This window comes from Sciurus carolinensis, chromosome 14, assembly GCF_902686445.1.
Source record: "Sciurus carolinensis chromosome 14, mSciCar1.2, whole genome shotgun sequence".
NCBI lineage: Eukaryota > Metazoa > Chordata > Mammalia > Rodentia > Sciuridae > Sciurus > Sciurus carolinensis.
Window position 1 is genome coordinate 71,746,677 of NC_062226.1, and position 17,655 is coordinate 71,764,331.

At 36.1% G+C, this 17,655-nt stretch overlaps 1 protein-coding gene across 17 annotated transcripts in view; it reads right to left on the reverse strand.

The window, feature by feature from the left end:
• Positions 1-17,655, reverse strand: part of Trpm3 (transient receptor potential cation channel subfamily M member 3) — a 522,169-nt gene that overhangs the window by 197,218 nt on the left and 307,296 nt on the right. For all 17 annotated transcript variants that reach the window (XM_047523941.1, XM_047523940.1, XM_047523938.1 and 14 more), the window contains one exon: positions 12,478-12,652. In XM_047523941.1, coding sequence (XP_047379897.1) covers positions 12,478-12,652 — 175 coding nt within the window. The remainder of the gene's footprint in view (positions 1-12,477; positions 12,653-17,655) is intronic.

Below are 17,655 nucleotides of genomic sequence, written 5' to 3' on the forward strand. Positions count from 1 at the left end.
TATAAAAATACTCAATATCTGTGGGAAGACCTTAAGGATTTTTGTGATATCAAGATAATTTTCCCTAACACAAATCTCTGTTTTGACAACTGGAAGTAGTTCTCTCTCTTAAAAGTCAACACAGCATGCATACACATTTTTTAACTAATTTCATGTTATACATGGAAGGGGTGAGGTGGGTTTTGTAATCCACTATAGAAGATGGAGTGAATAATTAAGGTCCTATGATATGGTGCCTTTGATTGCAATACAAATATTTTATTTACTAATGAGAGACCCAAGAGAGATTATTCAATCTTCTTGTCTTATCTGTTAAGTGGAAGTAGCATGTCTTTTAAGGTTGACATATTTAGTGATGATGTGGGGGAGATCATGTATGGAAAGCACCTACCACCGTCCTAGCACATAGATGTTGAATAACTGGCAGTTTTTGTTAGTCTTCTGCACCAGCAGGGAATCCCAATCATGCCTAACTAGCTCAAAGCTGAACCAAGGTAACTGGCATGCGAATTAGCTGGAGGGGACCATCACTATGAAAAATCAGATTTCAGTATTTCTATAAATGTTGGATGAAACATTTCTGTGAATGGGATGGAAAAGACCCCAATTCAAAGCCATGTAGCCAAGATATCTCTGGGGAGAGCCCAAATACTTTGGATCATATTTGTAAAGATTGTGCAGAAACAAACTCATGCCAGGATTCCCTGAAGTCATTAACCTTACATAATTCCATGTCATTTCACTTGACTGTCACCTCCTCCTGCTTCTCAAAATTTGAGATTTTTGAAGTCTATAATTCTTTAGTGAAGGTACTAATCAGAAAATTCTGCTGGGCTATTTGAACTTCAGGATAAAGGAAGGCTACAATTTTAGAGCAACCATTTATGGGTGAAGAATCTGAAGCCTGTAGGTTATAACTAGTAAGAGTCAGCTGAGCCTAGAGGACGAGAGAGTCAGGAGGGAAGAATCTCTGATAATGAATTATGCTAACCTAAATGTACAGGTGCAACTCAGTGTATTAATATAGTTAGTGATTTGTTTAAATGACTGGGTACAAATGGTTTTGTACCCAACATAGGATGTTTCATAGCATGTGTGAGAAGACTCAGTAATGTGATTTCAAGGATCCACTACTTACCCAGAATTATTTCCTCACTAAATCGGATGTCAAGGGTAGTCTTTTAATTCATTAAAAGATACCTAAGTACTTTGTTCAACACTTAGAAGCTCTAAGATCAACTCTTAGGATAAGTGATGATTCATGTTAAAATCACACTTAACTGATTAATGTTGATGTTTTTCAAAAACACTAGAAAGAAGGATGGAGATGATTGAATGGAACACATAAATGGACTTGTTAGGGGGTTATTTTATTTTGTTCATCTTTTTACTGATGATCAGATATAAATGGCTCTATCAGCTAAGACCTGTGAAAGAGAAATAGCAGTTCTGATCTTGCTTTAGTGTCTAGACTAGAAAAACTGTTCACCTTGGACTTTTTCTGAGGATCTCATCTAGTCATTGGAGGTAGTTAGAGGAACTTAGTGAGACTGACCGGTCGAGGGCAGAATGTCTGTATAATAATGGTACAATCTGTTTTTGGGTAAATTTCACTATTGCTATCCACATAGTGATCATTGCTGATGCCTTTATCTTTGTTCTTTTTGTTGTTTCTCCACTCTAAAATCCTGAGACAGCTATGGTAAAATAGAAGGCAAAGATATATATACCAAAGGAAACAAAGGTAGGTACTGGGTGGGGCAGAGGGTGGTAGGAGACGCACTCAGTACCTATTGTAAGATGAGCTATGGGCTCTGCATTTGCACATGGCATTTCATAACAGATTAATCTAAGCAAATCCCAGCTAGGCTGTAAACCCCTTGGATACACAGGCTTCACCTTATTATGACTTGGATATCTTCTTTTCCCTTTCTCTCAGAGCCAAGCAAGTGCTGAAGACCAAAAAGCTTTTCTGCTACTTTTATATCGATCCCCCTTACTCTACTCTTTTCCCCATAGTGTACCACCTCTAAAATATTACACCACATGGATATTTATCATCTATATAACATTGCTAAAATATAAACTCCAGAAGGGTATGCAGTTTTGTCTGTTTGGTTCGCTGGTGTGCTTTTCCCAGTGCCTGTACTGGAGCTTAGACCATCAGAGTTGTTTAAAAATATAAATGACAATATACCTAATTTTGGATGAAATAATGTAATTAAAATATGAATTTAGCAATGCCAAAGAATATTGGCAATCAGATGTTCAGGCATTACTAGTTTGGTGGAATGTAAGAGATGTGCCACCTAATGTAGAGTTTGCTAGCCATACGTGGCCATTTAAATTTAATTATGATTAAATAGAATTAAATTTGATCGCTTAGCCACACTAGCCACAATTCAGGTGCTCAGGGCCTGCCTGGTAGGACATCACAGATATAGATTCCATCATTATGGAAAGTTCTATGGGATAGCAATGCTCTTAAGGCTGACAGGGCTGCTGGATTCTCTGTCTGGGCTAGTTATAACTGGATGTTTAGGTATCAGAAGAAGTGCTGGCTCTGCCTATGCAATTTCTCTTCTCTACTTTGCTTTGGTTATGAATGTGCCCAAGAGTAGCCAATGAAATGTTAACAGTCAGAGAACATAGGGACTGCAACATAGTCAGGTAGATTTTTCTGCCAAAATGTTAAGTGAAGCACATCCTCTGAGCTCATTCCAAGTAAAATCCCATTAGTGAATACTGCCCATAGCCAGGCAAGAGGGACAGTCAAAATATTTATTGTTTTAGGCTCTACATGAAAGACCGATCAGAGCTGGATTGAGATGTGTGCAATCCTCAGGCAGGCAAAATATGGGTGCTCCTTCAATGGATAGACTTTAAGAGTTGGTTCAACATTTATTCAGAGATGTTAACTAGCATATGGGAGACATGCTGGATACAGCTTCCTTTGTTGTCTGAAATAATTCAACTCCTGGACAAGCAAAATAAACCTGTTACTGGGCGCCATCTTTCTAGAAGGCAATATGGTATAAGTGCTAAGAGTACAGTTTTATCCTCAATTTGCCTGGGCAAACCACTCACTAGCTGTGAAATGATTGGCAAATGACATAGCTTTTCTGTGCTCAATTTCTTCATTTATAAAATGGGGATAATAATCATAGCTATCTCATAGAATTTAAGAAATAACGTGTTTAGATGGGGCTATTGCATGTAGAAGCTTTAAAAACATTAATTCCAATGCCTCAGGCATGCTTCTGGAAAGAAGGTCAGAGGTGCAGGGAAAGAGAAAATCTAAATTCTCTCACAAAGCAATTTGTCAAATTATTTCTTCTAACCCCATATGCTACTTGGAGTTGTCGGGGCAAATGTAGTTTTCAATCTTGTTCCATGATTAGTTTTGTAGTTATTTTTAAAAATTATTTCCTGTACATTATCCATAAGCAATTGATGATTTGGCTTGTCCTTGGTCCAGATCCAAACAATATTTTATAGTACAGAGTGTCTTGTTTTTATCTCCTATGTGTGTGTAGAAAGTCTCATATCAGATAATTTAAACATAGATTTGCTTCACAGTATTGATTTTAAAAAAATGACTTTTTCCTGAGTATCTTTAAGTTATTTAGGCTTCTTATTTTTCTTATTGGTTTCATAATTCAATGAACTACTTGATGGCTTGGCAGTCTTATATACAGGAGGGTATCTATAAGATTTTGGCTTCTTTCCAGTGTAAGATTAGACACTTATGGTATGTTGACTGTACATTCCTTTCTTTGCCTCAAGTGACTTTGTTAATCACCAGTTCTCTTTCCTGTCAGCCCAGTTGTGGCTTCAGAATCATTCTCAACACATTCCAGGATGCTACCACCAATTGATTTCAGCTGGCACTATTTGTCATCTCTGCACCAAAGGTAATGATAAAATTTCAAGTATATTATCAAACAGCAAAAACTAAGAATATCCTAGGTTTAAAGAACTCCAGATTTAAGGTCTGTCTCCAAGATGATGAAACATGAATTCCATGGAATAGATTTTATACTATTTACTCCAGACCTTTAAGAGTTTCTGTTCTTGGAGGGACATATGCTTTGCTTTGAACATACCCAGAACACACAATAATGTGTTGACTCTGGAACAATTGTACAGCAAATAGGATAATAAAGGTTTTATTGAAACTGAAAGGAGATTTTTCTAGACAGCAGTGATACAGATTTGAGTCATCCCTGGAATTCTACTTTAATGCATTTTTAATCTTTCTCTGGTTGAAGAAAGCAGGTGGTCAATGATACGTATAGTTTTCATAAATCCTGTGGTCCATGTCCAGCATCTGAGACTTGCATGGGGAATTAGAGGAAAATCTATTAAGAATATCCCAAACATTGTTATTAATGGTACTACTGGGGGTGATGTTAATCCACTACATTTCTAGCAGCTGCAGGTTCTAATGTCAGCCATGTTGATTCACAATTCATTTCCTCTAGAGGAGAGGGAATAAGTACAAGGATACTTTATTTATGTCTTAGTCATGTAAGTTTTTAAACATATCTGTGGATTTTAATACCTTTACAAAAATCATTTCATGAGAGAGAAGCTATATTGTAGAACTTCAGAGAAAAATTTACTAGAAATGAAGTGGATAATGAAATGTTATGTGTCCATCTCATGACAAGTCAGAGGCCCATGATAGCAGGGTGTGCTTGAGAGCAGTGTAGAGGGGCATTAAGTTGGGTTGCAGGGTAAGTGGAAGGCTCATTGAGTGTTAGATAACTTTAGAGAGAGGTTGGCGCTAGAATGTAAAAGGGTCTTGAGTTCACACAAAGGCATGTGGAGTTGACCTGGAGATCAGTGCTGTCTTGGAGCTGGGAGCCAGTCAGACAGAAGAAGCATTAGGAAAATGGATCTAGCAGTATAGTCCCAGGACCAACAGTATCGGTCTCTTCTGAGACTCCTTTGACATGCAATTACTTGACCACAACAAGATTTATTGAATTAGAAAATGTCTGGTTGAAGCCCAGCAATTTGTGCTGTTGTCTTTTCCTCTTCTTTTTAAAATTTATATTTAATTGACAAAATTAATAGTCATATTGTAGAATGGCTCAATCAAGTCAATTAACATATGTATTCACTACTATTTCTGGTAAGAACAATTAAAATCTACTCTTAGCAATTTTCAAGCATATAACATGTTCTTATCTATACTCACAATGACCTATGATAGATGACATATGAACTTATGCTTCCTGTTGGGCAATTTGTTTTAAGAAGCTATCTGGGTGATTTGGATGATTTGAGAGCCATAGGTCTAGACCGTCAACCCTAGTTTCAACAGAGTAAACCCCCATCTTGTCTGTTTTATAAATTGTGATTCTACCTGAGACTTCAATTGAGGAAAAAGTTCAGAGCCTTTAGAAAAATCAGGCCCCTAGGAGGTTGGGACTCTAATGGTTGTTCCTGACATTGACAACCATTCCTGACAACCTGTCAAAGGAAAGTGGGGTGGGATGGTCTTAGTGCTGAACTTCTAAAACTGGTCCTAGTAACTGTGCATCTTACACAGTGAAGAGAATCATTGTTCACAATCAACTAGCACCATTTCACTTTTAAATACTTTGGCTTTTCTCATTTTTTTTTCTTTGTAATTGTTGGATATTTTGAACTAGTCAGGAAATCATTTAGAAAAAAGGGAGTGAACTAAATGGTCTTAAGAAATGCTTGTTAATAAAAATAAGTTTGTCATTCCTGTCAAAATGAGTGTTTTTATGTTATAACTTGCTCTTTAGGGAAGAATTTTCAAGTCTGACAGATGTTTGGAACCAGGCACAGCTGTGGTAAAGAACTAAATGAGGCGATTCATGGTAAATAAACTTTTCAAGTCAATTGGGTTCCAAAGACCAAATGCAGCAGAGGGTACAAAATGCCTGGGGTACCAGTACAGTGACTCCTGAGGAGAATACAATCAAGGCATAGAAATGGAAGAAGCTATTTTTTGAAAACATCAGAGAAATGTAAAAAATATATCTAATTTTTATAAATTGGAATGTAACTTCTGAAAATGTGATCCACGGATTAGGATTTACTCTCACTGGAATTGCCTGGGGTTTGGTTTCAAATGGTTTCTTGGGCTCCAGGTCCAACAAAGTCAGGATATACAGGGGAATCTATGTGCTCTAAAGCTCTCCAGGTGACTGTCAGTTATGCTGAAGTTTCATAACCACATGCTTATTGTGAATGTTTTTTGTAAAAAAAAAAATAAAAAATAGTGGCCAAGAGTTGGCTAAGTAAATCTTGGGGGGATGTAATAGACACCTTTGAAATCTTTGCCCAGCATTGATGGGTTTTCTGAAAGTTATAGACTTTCAGTTCTTTAAAAGGCATTTCTCTATAATAATGGATTGCCCACCTATGATTTTTCTAATGTTTACTCTTCATGTTCAAAGACACAATTTCCCAGTGAGCTGAGAGTTGAGCAATTCTAAAGCAAATTAAATCAATGTAGGGATCTGTTTGGTTAATTCAGATCAATAACACTTTTCTCCTCCATGGCATTTTATTCCCTAAACTAGATAGTTGTTTTTTAAAGTCCATGCTTCATTAATGGACTTAATTCATGGGGGGATTAGATAGCAAACTGTTAGATAAAAATATTTATTTTGTACCTTACTAAATAATTTTGTGCCTTACTAAATAATTTATTTTGTACCTTAATAAATGTGGAGCTTGAATACAATGACATAGGTTGCTGTATATTTATCTCTTTATGTGGCTATATTTCTATACCTTTTGGAGGCAAAAGTTTCAGTAATCCTCTGTGGAACTTCCTGACTTCTCAGAACTTGGTAATTAATATTTAATTGAAAATTGTTATTATATTAGTTCAAGTGGGATTATACACACATCCCTTGAGGAAGTTCTTTTTCTAGTACCCATGTTACTAGTGATTGATTGATTTTTGAAAAGTCATATCATCAGTTCTATCTTTCAGTTTTCAGTTCAATTTTAAACATATAAGTATGTATAAAGCTATAGGCAATTATATATAAAATGATTCAATAGGATTATTATATATGGCTTACTATACATGATTAAATGAGTTTCTTGGATTAAACTTCTTTTATTACATTGAACTTAAATATGTAAGTTCAATTTAATGATATACATATACACACATAAAATTACCACCATACCAGTTCAAATAATTTTTCTTTACCAGCTTCTTGCAATCCTACTCAGAGTGAATTACAAAGTTATACAAGAGAGGGCCAAATATTAGTTTCTCTTTTCCTATCCTGTAGTCTGACACTCAGATTTTAATGGAAAAGGGGAAGAGGAGAAATTGATTATATTGCTATTTTTTGAGGACAATTAGCACATTTGAAAGGGTTGAGAGGAGGGTCCTACTTGAGTGTGTTTCTTGGTGCTCTTGTTTATATTGTGTGCCTTTATCAGGGCACGTGTAACCCCATGCATTCATGTCTGTTTTAATATCCATTATAACATTCCCCACAGCTAGGGCCATGTCTTATTTATCTTCCTGTGAATTCATGCACATAGTAGGCACCCCATAAATGTTAGGTTGGAAAACAAGTTTACAAAAATAATGCTTTTTAATGAATAAGACTTCTAGTATTTTCTTTGTCTATACAAGATGTTTCCAAGATTCCTTACTTTTCTTCTAAGAAAGTTTTTTTTTTTAAATCAAGTTTTGACATTTCACGTGCTAGTAAAGAGACAATATAAGAGGAAATTAACAAAAACCAAAATGGACATTTGAAATAAAGATGCTTGATACTCATTTCCTTCTTTCTCATTTGACATTCCAATTATGTCTAAATCATGCTGAAACACAGACCATCGTGATCAATTACTTTCTGCAGGTAGTATAGGAACAAATGATAGGGCTTTGACATCCTTCAGATTTAGCTGGAAATTTCTGGAGTAGTAGGAGAAGACATTCATGATTATTGCACAGAATAATAGACCCCAGGGATTAGAGACTACACCAGGGTTTCTAAAATGTCTAGTTTTATGGTGATTTTTTTTTTTTCCTGTTTTTGGTCATTTCGATGTGTGTTCTAAGAGAAACTTTCCCCAAATTTCTGCAAATTGTATGTAGTACTATAATTGAAAGTCACGCAACATAGTTTTCCTTTTTCATCTCTAGTGATGTTCCATTTATAATTTTGCCTCAGCTAATAAAAAAATGTAAGGGGTCTTATCAAGCTCCCTTTAAATAGGAAAACTTGATTTATATTTGAAATATATATTCTTCTCCCATGAAGAAGTCATTGCTCACTTATTCTTCATAGAATCTAATGCAAATTCTACTGGAACATAAGAATGTGAACAATCTCTTGGTGTCTGCCTCTCTGATAAGTTCCCAAAAGTTATAAACTGACTATTAAAAACCTTGAAGGCTTTCTGATACCATCTGGTTCTGTTTCTTATCCTAGGGTGTCTAAAATGGTAAATCTGATGTCTATTTTTGGGAGAAAGATGCTAAAATAAACATATGCATTTGTGATAAAATTTTGATGAACAAGGAGCATCATCTCAGAACATACATGCATTTAGGTGACTTTTTCGAACTGATATTTTTCATTGCAGAAGAACTTTCTCCCTGAATGATAAATGAAGGACTAGCCCACACTTTGCACTCTGAGACTTGAGGCTGACTATCATCAGGAAAAGGAATTTGGTTTCAACATTAGGAGCCTGCAGCCTGAAAGGTGTTCTCAACTATAGGCAATGCTATTTGTCTTACCTTATCAAACACAGCCGAAAGTGGGATCTTAGTATTTAAAATCTTATGTAATTCTAACACTAATTGGGTAGCATGAATCTTTTGCATTTGTAGCATTTAGTCATTTGTGATTAAATACAATTTGATAATATTTCTGAAGCAATGAAATTAGGGAAAGAGATTACTGACTTTTCTAAACCATGACAGATGAGAAACAGAAAATTCATGACAATCAGGTGAAAATGAAGTTTGGTTATTTTCTTTCAGGTAGTATTTCACAGAAGGAGAGAAAAAGACAAAAATACGTATTTAATTGCAGTTGTCTCTTAGTTTATCCAAACTCATTTGCATTGTGATAGATGAGATCTGTCTTTTTCTACCTCAAATAATCTCTTGAAAGCGATCAGTTTTGCCAATTATAATTTGCTTCCAAAATGACTCTTTTCAAATTCATATTCTTGGAAAGAAATTCCAAGACAAAACAGATCACAAAACTTAAAATATAAGGTGTGAAATTTTCACTCCAAGATTTTAAATGAAAATGTATATAGCTGAATATACACGTTTACAGTCCTTGGATCTGTCTTATTTAAAAACATAAATTAACAATTTTAAACTCATAATTAAATTATCAAAGTAACTGAAAAAATACTGATTCAATCCTGAAATGAAGTTTTCATAAATAGGGTGTACATGTTTCCTATAATTTCATATGTATGATGACATGTTTATATTTTTATGAACATAGTTATATATTTTACATTTGTAGTGAAATATGTCCAAATATGTTGGGCTTTGTCAGAAATCAAACAAGAAATCCTTCCTGTTGTATATAGTCTAGGTAAACCTGGTCTTCTTTTTATCAAAAAAAGCACACTACTGCAAAATAATGTTCTTTGGAAATGATTTTTTAAATTGGCTGCACATATGTGGCTAGACAATTTCTTTTCAAGCTAAATAAACATGATTAATTCTGGCAGTTACTCAGATGGCACAGGAACATTCTGACTTCATTTTATTATGATAAATTTATCACTGCTTTCCTGGAGAAAAAAACACATTTTTATAACATACACACTTTCTGTCTCATGTATATGTGTGTGTGTGTGTGTAGACAGACATGTGCACACACATACCACTTCTCTTAGGCTTCTACTTTCTTAAGCATTGTGAATACTTCTTAAAGTTTGAATTTTAAGTTTCAAAATATAAAAATATAAAATTATACTTAATTCTTATCTCTGTACTAGTTTAGGTACATATTTCATATTCTTTTTTTTTGGGTGCTGGGGATCGAACCCAGGTCCTTGTGCTTGCAAGGCAAGCACTCTACCGACTGAGCTATCTCCCTAGCCCCAATACTTCATATTCTTTGATTATTATCCATAGCCATGTTCATATGTTTAAGCAGCTCCCATGATGTGGGACTGTGGTTTCACATATTTCAACCATAAAATAATTAGAGCCAAGACTGCCAAATAAAGTTAAAAGGGCCTGGTATTTTGAGTATTGTTTTGGGATTGGGGAAGATGGTCTTTATGGGGAAGGGATCCACATAACATAGGGATCATCAACTTGGATGCTGGTCACAATCAGGAAAACACTGGTTTTATCTTTTTTGGGATACACAGGATAATAAAAAATTAAATTATTCAAAGAGGAAGCTGGGCATAGCTTTAGTGCTTTTAAATATTTAAAACACAGCTTCATTGAAGTAGTTTATGAGAAACACTAAAGCACATCTCAAAACACATTTTGGTGACGTTCTATGATATACTATAAAGAATCCTAGTCTGTGATTAAGGTATGGTGTGGTCTTAGACAAAGCATTAAACTTTTCTGAGTATCTGTCTACTATGTTGAATTATCTAGTGTCCCTCCCAACCCTTAAGACGTACCAATTTTCTACCATATTAAAACAAATAGGAGGGGCAAATTTATGGGACACTTGAATATTTTCAAGACACACAACCCAAGATAATAAATAATAGACACTAAGTTATGACTTTTATTATATATAGACCTAGGAAACCTGAAATATTGAGGTGAACAACTTATTTTTTCTTTAACATTTTAAAAGGAAACCTACATTCTGAATGCAAATCTGTATCTACTTTGTAGGAATACAATAAAATAATTTGCAAACACTAGGAAGCAAGAAATAAGCCAAAGCTAAAAACTATAAAATTCTTGTTTATTTTGGGGAAAAAAGGACATATAGTTATATTTTTAAAAGTGAGGAATATGGATAACTCCTTAATAAAAACAAAGTAGAGGTTTTCTTGGCGTATCAAATCTTTAGGCCTAAAAGCATTGTCAACGTCTGCAGCATTAGGCTAGAAGCCCCACGCCTTGCATTATTCCTCAGTTCACATATTTAGGTTCCTGTACTAATGGGGTCAATCTGCTCTGTCTCACTTGGAGGACTGAGCAACTGGCAAAGACAGGATTAGGGTGGAGAGAGGAGGGATGATGCTGAGCTAGAAGGTGGAGTCTCTTTACTTCAAGGCAGGCTGGATAGGAGAGATGGAAGAGGGAGTGTCCTGTGCAGTAGATAAGTTCATCCATCATTTTATTTTAACTACATGCTCATCCATTTACTAGATTTACAATAACGTCATAAGGGTGGCAATTGTATGTTATTTTCATTATTTTTTTTATCTCAGTGTATGGCATAGTGCTGGACACTCACTGGACACTTACAAAAAGCATAAATAAAAGATCCACAACTCCTGACTTCATGTGTTATGAAAACTGGATTAAGTCCTTTAAAACTGAATGACTTTCTTGAGTTTTCTTTTTTAAATCCTGCATACTTTGACATGAATTACTTTGATCTGTTAATTTGCAAGAATGCTTGGATCCCAGTAGTCACTGGGTGGGTACTCCAATTGGAGAGGGGGTGCTGTGAAGGAGTCCTCCAGGGTTGGGGGCTTTGGACTGGTGAAAGCAGCATTAAGGGCTGATGAACCAAGGAAAGTACACATTGAGGTGGTTCAAGAGGAGTTTACAAAAGGACCAGGGAAGTTGCAGAGATTTTTTTTTTGTTTGTTTTACTTTTTAAGCCATTCTAGAGGGACCTAAAAGCACTATCCATCAAATACTTTTTTTTACTGTGTTTATTGCAGCACTGGGGATTGAACCCAGGAGCTCTCTACCACTGAGCTACCCTTACTTTTGAGACAGGATCTTGCTAAATTGCCTAGGGGCCTCACACTTGTGATCCTCCTGTCTCAACCTCCCAAGGAGCTGGGATTACAGGAATGTGACACCATGCCTGGCTTCACCAAATGTTGTGTACAGCAGCTTGGTAATGCTGGTGTTTGGAAGCCAAGCCTCGAAGCTGTACATCTCAGGTTCACTCAGGTTATTAACTTGTGGCACTTGGTCCAGACTAGCTGTGCTTTTCCTTATTTGAAGGAGGGATAAGGGGAAGGAGAAATGAAGGGAAGAGAAAAGACTATGCCCTACAACTCTATTCCCCTCACTTCCTTATCAGTATAGTCTGGTGCAGAATCTATTAAATTTTTCTTTTCATGGGACATATAGAGTATGTTCCTCTGATCTTCCTACCACGCTCCCTCAATAGGCATCACTTGGACAATTTGTCCATAGCTGGTTCTGATGTGAGGTCCTGGTTGAGCTACTGAGGACACTCATCTCACGCCCTCTTTTCCAAGCATTGAACACAAGCTTTGCCCTTGGATCTACCATGGGCCCCAGCGGTTACCTACCCGCCTTCTTCTGAATATTTATGCCCAAATGCCAGGATGTCGGATGCCCGTCCACTGCCATCACAGACCACCACGGGCACAGGAGGCGTGTCTCGGAGGTACTCCAACACGATGGAGATCACATTGGGCCCTCCTTCCACAATGAGTGCCACCACTGGAACCCCTTGACCGATTCCTGCATTAAAAAAGGAAAAGAAAAGGGAAAAAAGAGAAAACAACACAAAGCCAGCAAACCAAAGAAACAGAAAGAGAAACAAAAGGCAAAAACTAAAATTACTGAGCACAGGGGAGGTGACAACATATGAAGGGATAAAATACGGAGTGAAAATTTACAGAAAACTCATTAGCAGAATTCCTCCCCCAGGGCATCCATCTGACTTTGTGCTCTCCCCACAGCTGTTGGGATGCAGAACTCGGCTAAGGCACCAATTACCCTACTTTACAGTGGGGAGCCTAGGCTGAGGGAAGAGAAAGGAACTGGTTAACAGAAAAAGCACCGGGCCAGAGGATTGGAAGCTAAATGTGATCCTAAGCAAGTCCCTTATCTATCCAGTAGTTCCATTTCCCTTATAAAAAATGGGAAGTTAAAAATTGCCACCTTCCTGAAGTTATGAGAGCGATAAGAAAATGTTAAATAATTCTTTTTATTGAAGACTTTCAAAATCTGCAGAGGAGTTGTTGAATCAATTGCAGGCTAAACTGTGGGTCTGGCATCCTGACCACAGGTGATCAGCTTGATTACTGGTGCTCAGCAGCATGGGGGTCCTAATGGATTACCCAGGAGAAGTCAGCACCTGCCACTGTCACATTCCTCTGCACTGAGCAAGGTGCCACTATACGTTTGGTGAATTGAGTTGAACTAAGGGGTTTCACAGATCTTTCTGAAAATCTTTAAGCTATTTATTCCAAGTCATAACACGTTGCTATTTTTATCTATTTTAAAATTATTTATTTTTTAATTTTTTATAGGCTGCATTTTGATTGTACACAAATGGGGTACATCATTTCATTTCTATGGTTGTACACGATGTAGATTCACGAAACGAATGAGAGACAATGTGACATTAAATCCATTTTCAAGTGACATTTCAAGTATCATCAGCATTCACTGGATAACTCCCTTTTGTTGAGTTGGTATTACACTGTATTTTCTCTCCAGGCCTCAGAATAGTTAGGAAACTGAGCAGTAACATAAAAATGAGAAGGTTATCTTAAAAGTTCTCATAAAAAGATAAAATTGAAATCTTGTGCCACTTCTGTAAATGTGATCTTTAAGAAAAATCATACCTGTGGTTATCTGAGTGTTCTCCCTTAGTCCCTTTTGCTGTGGTTTTATCTTATATCAAGAATACTGCTTCCCAGTGACAAATAACAGTTTGGGATTTTGTTTCTTGCTCTAGAGATCTTATTCGACTTATGTGACTTATTTTACTTTTAACATCTGAGTACTTCAGTCTTGCAGGACTTTATGTTAGAATTTTTTTTTTTTTTTTTTTTATAATTTGAGTTTCATTTTGAAGGAATTTTCAAAATGCCAGATATACCAAAATGGATGTTGTTCAAATCTACACTTTAAAAACTGTAAAGAAAAGGATGACTGTTGATTAAGCTAAGGTACCGAGATTTCTTTTTGTTCTTCAGAAGGAATTGGGGGAGAGAAGTGACCTAGGGTCCTGTTAGTTTTTTTTGGATGGTGAGGTTTTGAGAATTACTCCTTCCAATCCAAGTAAAGGGGAGTTAAGTCTTGTTGCTCTGTCTTGACCCAGGATCCCTTACTGATTTGGATGCCAGGTATCTCTCAAGCTCTGGGTATCTATGAAGGGGACACTTGTCCATTGCTGCTGACCGTGACCACTAAATAAGTTCCTGTGGAAGTTGCTTTAAAGATTAAAAGCTAAGTTCTCTCCTCTAGGAGAGAACTTTATACTTTATTTTTATACTTTATTTTTCCCTTTGCTTTAGCACATGCCCCCATGCCTTTTATCAAGGAACAATACACCATCCTCCTATTTTACATTAAAAGGATTTATCTAGATTAATTCTAGGATCTCCTATTAGAATTTGCCAAATTCTGACTTTTGAGCATGAATTTTAACAGTGGGACTTTAGCTCTCAAACCAAGTGTGATCCACTATGTATTCTCATGGAGGAACAAGTCCTAGATAAACTTTTTAGAATGTTCCAGTTAGGGTCGACAGGACAGCAAGCAAGATAACTGAAAACCTCCCCTCCCTTTGACAGGGTTCATCAGTGCAAAAGATTGAATTCTTTTCTTTTTTTTTGGGGGGGGGGTGCTGGGGATCGAACCCAGGGCCTTGTGCTTACAAGGCAAGCACTCTACCAATTGAGCTATCTCCCCAGCCCCTGAATTCTTTTTTAAGGCTAATTTTTATGACAGCAATAAACTGTGAGTTTATCTCCTGCCAATGTATTTGTTAATGTATCAAAATGTTATAGCCTTTAGAAATACAGAAGCATTTTCAGGATAGGCTTTCCTCTTTTTGGAATGAAACTGAATATAAATTAGAATAATTAAAGCAAATACATTAATACAAAGCTCAAAATTAAATGCTGAAAATTGGAGCAAAGTATTTCTTTTCTCGTTAATAATGTTTATAACCCCAAATTCTTTTCTATTTCCTTCAGTGATAAAACATGGAAAAAATTATTCCATAGACAATAAAAGCTATTATAGCTTAAAATAAAAGCATTTTTAAATTTCTTAGTTATGGGAGGTAGAGAAGCAGGTTAGGTATAAAAATAGCATGCTTGTTATAAATTAAACTTGCTTATATATAGTAACACGAAGCTTTTCTGTCACATCTGTCTTTCACACCCTGAACCTTTGTTTCCAGAGAAAGAAAGTGATACCTATTAGTTAGCAATGACCTAGAGCAATGATTCTTAGCCTATTTTGTGGAGGCAAGAATCTTAGAACTCTGTGAATCTCACGAAAGCTAGCAATCCTTTCTTCAGAAAAGTGCACATATGAAAGGACACAAAAATGTCTCCATGCAATTTGAGGGGGTTCATGGATCCTTGAAGCCTATCTGTGGATATCTTGATAATGGACTTTACAAAACCTCATCCTAAATAATAATACCTTGATACATCTGTAGAGACCATTATTTTGTTGTTTTGTGTAGCTCACTAAGGCAAGTTCCAGGTTGGGTTTTCTATGTCTAGGGGAACTATGTCAGGTCACTGCTACTCAGTTACACTGATTGGCTAAACCTTCCAGGTGAAGCACTATTGGGATGTCTCTCCTCCCTTCTTCTTTCTCTAGCCTTTGTTTTTCATTAATTTTTCTGTTCAAACTTTGCTAAATTACATTTTGGACATAGGGTATTTTAAAAATCTCTAGGAAAAATTCACACATATATAAATTAGAATCTGTGGGATGTGACTTTTTAGTAAACAAACAGCTTTATAAAATACCAAGAACAGTTACATTTTTATTAGCAGCACAAATAAAACATTTTGAGAATCCCCTGTATATGTAGCAGGACTAACAGGGCTCACTGCTATTTTTCTAATGCTGTAATACACACACACACACACACACACACACACACACACACACGTATATAATTGCCTTTCAACAAGATCGTCACAAATTCTGGTTTGCTCAGCTAAACCTACAGACCATTCAACAACTCCCACCCCTGAGAAAATGTGATATGATTTAGATTGAAATTTTAAAAAATATGTGTTATTCAGGAAAAAAGTTTATGTAGATCCCTAAGGGAACTTGTGTGTATGTGTTTAAATTCTTGGTTTTTTTTTTTTTTTTTTTTTTTTTCTTGTGGCGGGGGTGGGGTAGGGAGGAGGGGAGGTGGTTTTGGAGAAAAGTAGGTTAATTCTTTACTTGATTGCAGTCATTTTTCATCTTCTTCCATAACCAAAGTCTTGCAGTAGTTCTTAGAGATTTCCATTAGAATTTAATTTTAGAGCAATCTTTAAGTTGCTTTAAGCAAAAAGAGGCAAGATGCCACGCTCTTCAGATTTTGCAATTTTGGAACTGGAAACATCATAGCACACAAAAATGTGAGTTTGAGTAATGGATTTAGTAGCTGCATTCTACAGGGTTCTGGGTTGACCTAGGGCTTTCTAATTACCTGTGGAGTCCTAATTATTTATGTAAGATAACCTCTTAGACTTTGGTGACTCTTCATTCTGACTGCTATGCAATTCAACCTGCACGCTCAATAAAGTAAAAAGTTTGTAAATTGGGTTAAACAAAGACCGGGTTAGGCATTGTGAAGGAGATTGGTGGCAGGCACAGAAGAAGGTCTTAAAATTTCAAACAGCCTTTTTTTTTTTTTTTTTTATAAAGCATTTTTCTCTTCTGAAATGAAATCACAATCTATGATCAGTTCAGGTATTTGTGAAAACATTTTGGTATAGTGCAGTGAAATGCCTCAATAGCTGAGAATTTTATTCAAATGAATGCTTTGGTTTTATGCGAAGATAATCATATATGATCTAAGTGTTTAAAGGGGTCATTTATTTGCTGTTGGAAAATAGTTCTTATTTTACAGGAGATACAGTATAAGAAATTATTCTTCGTGTGTGTGTGTGTGTGTGTGTGTATAATTTAGTTGTCAATGGACCTTTATTTTATGTCCATGAATGCTGAGAATTGAACCCAGTGCCTCACACATGATGCTAGGCAAGTGCTGTACCACTGAGCCACAACCCCAGCCCAGGAAATTATTCTCTACTTAAGTCTTAATGCCCACAGGCCACAGATCATAATTACTATAGTACAGGTCATTCAGAGAGGGTGGTTTCTACTTTGTGTGAGATGACTTCCTGAAGACCTTGTCTATCTCAGGACTGTATCTGTCAATGGTGGGGAGATATTTCTATTTACCAGTTAAAGCTTTGTAGCAATAACAGGACCTTAGTAAATTCTTGGCCTTGCCAGCTCTGGGATTATGTGATTCTTAGTTTTTTAAAAGTTTGTGTGGAAAATTCATGTTTCAAAACAACATGGTGAAACTTTACCAATGTTTTATGTTACATAGCTTTGCTTACATGATTATAATTTGCACAACATTAAAAAACATTGAACATGTCCTCTTCATTTAAACTCTTCCTTGAAGCATGGGCTTTGATTTAATGGTTAATTCTATCAACAGAAACATGGTCACTATCTATTATATTTAGATTATA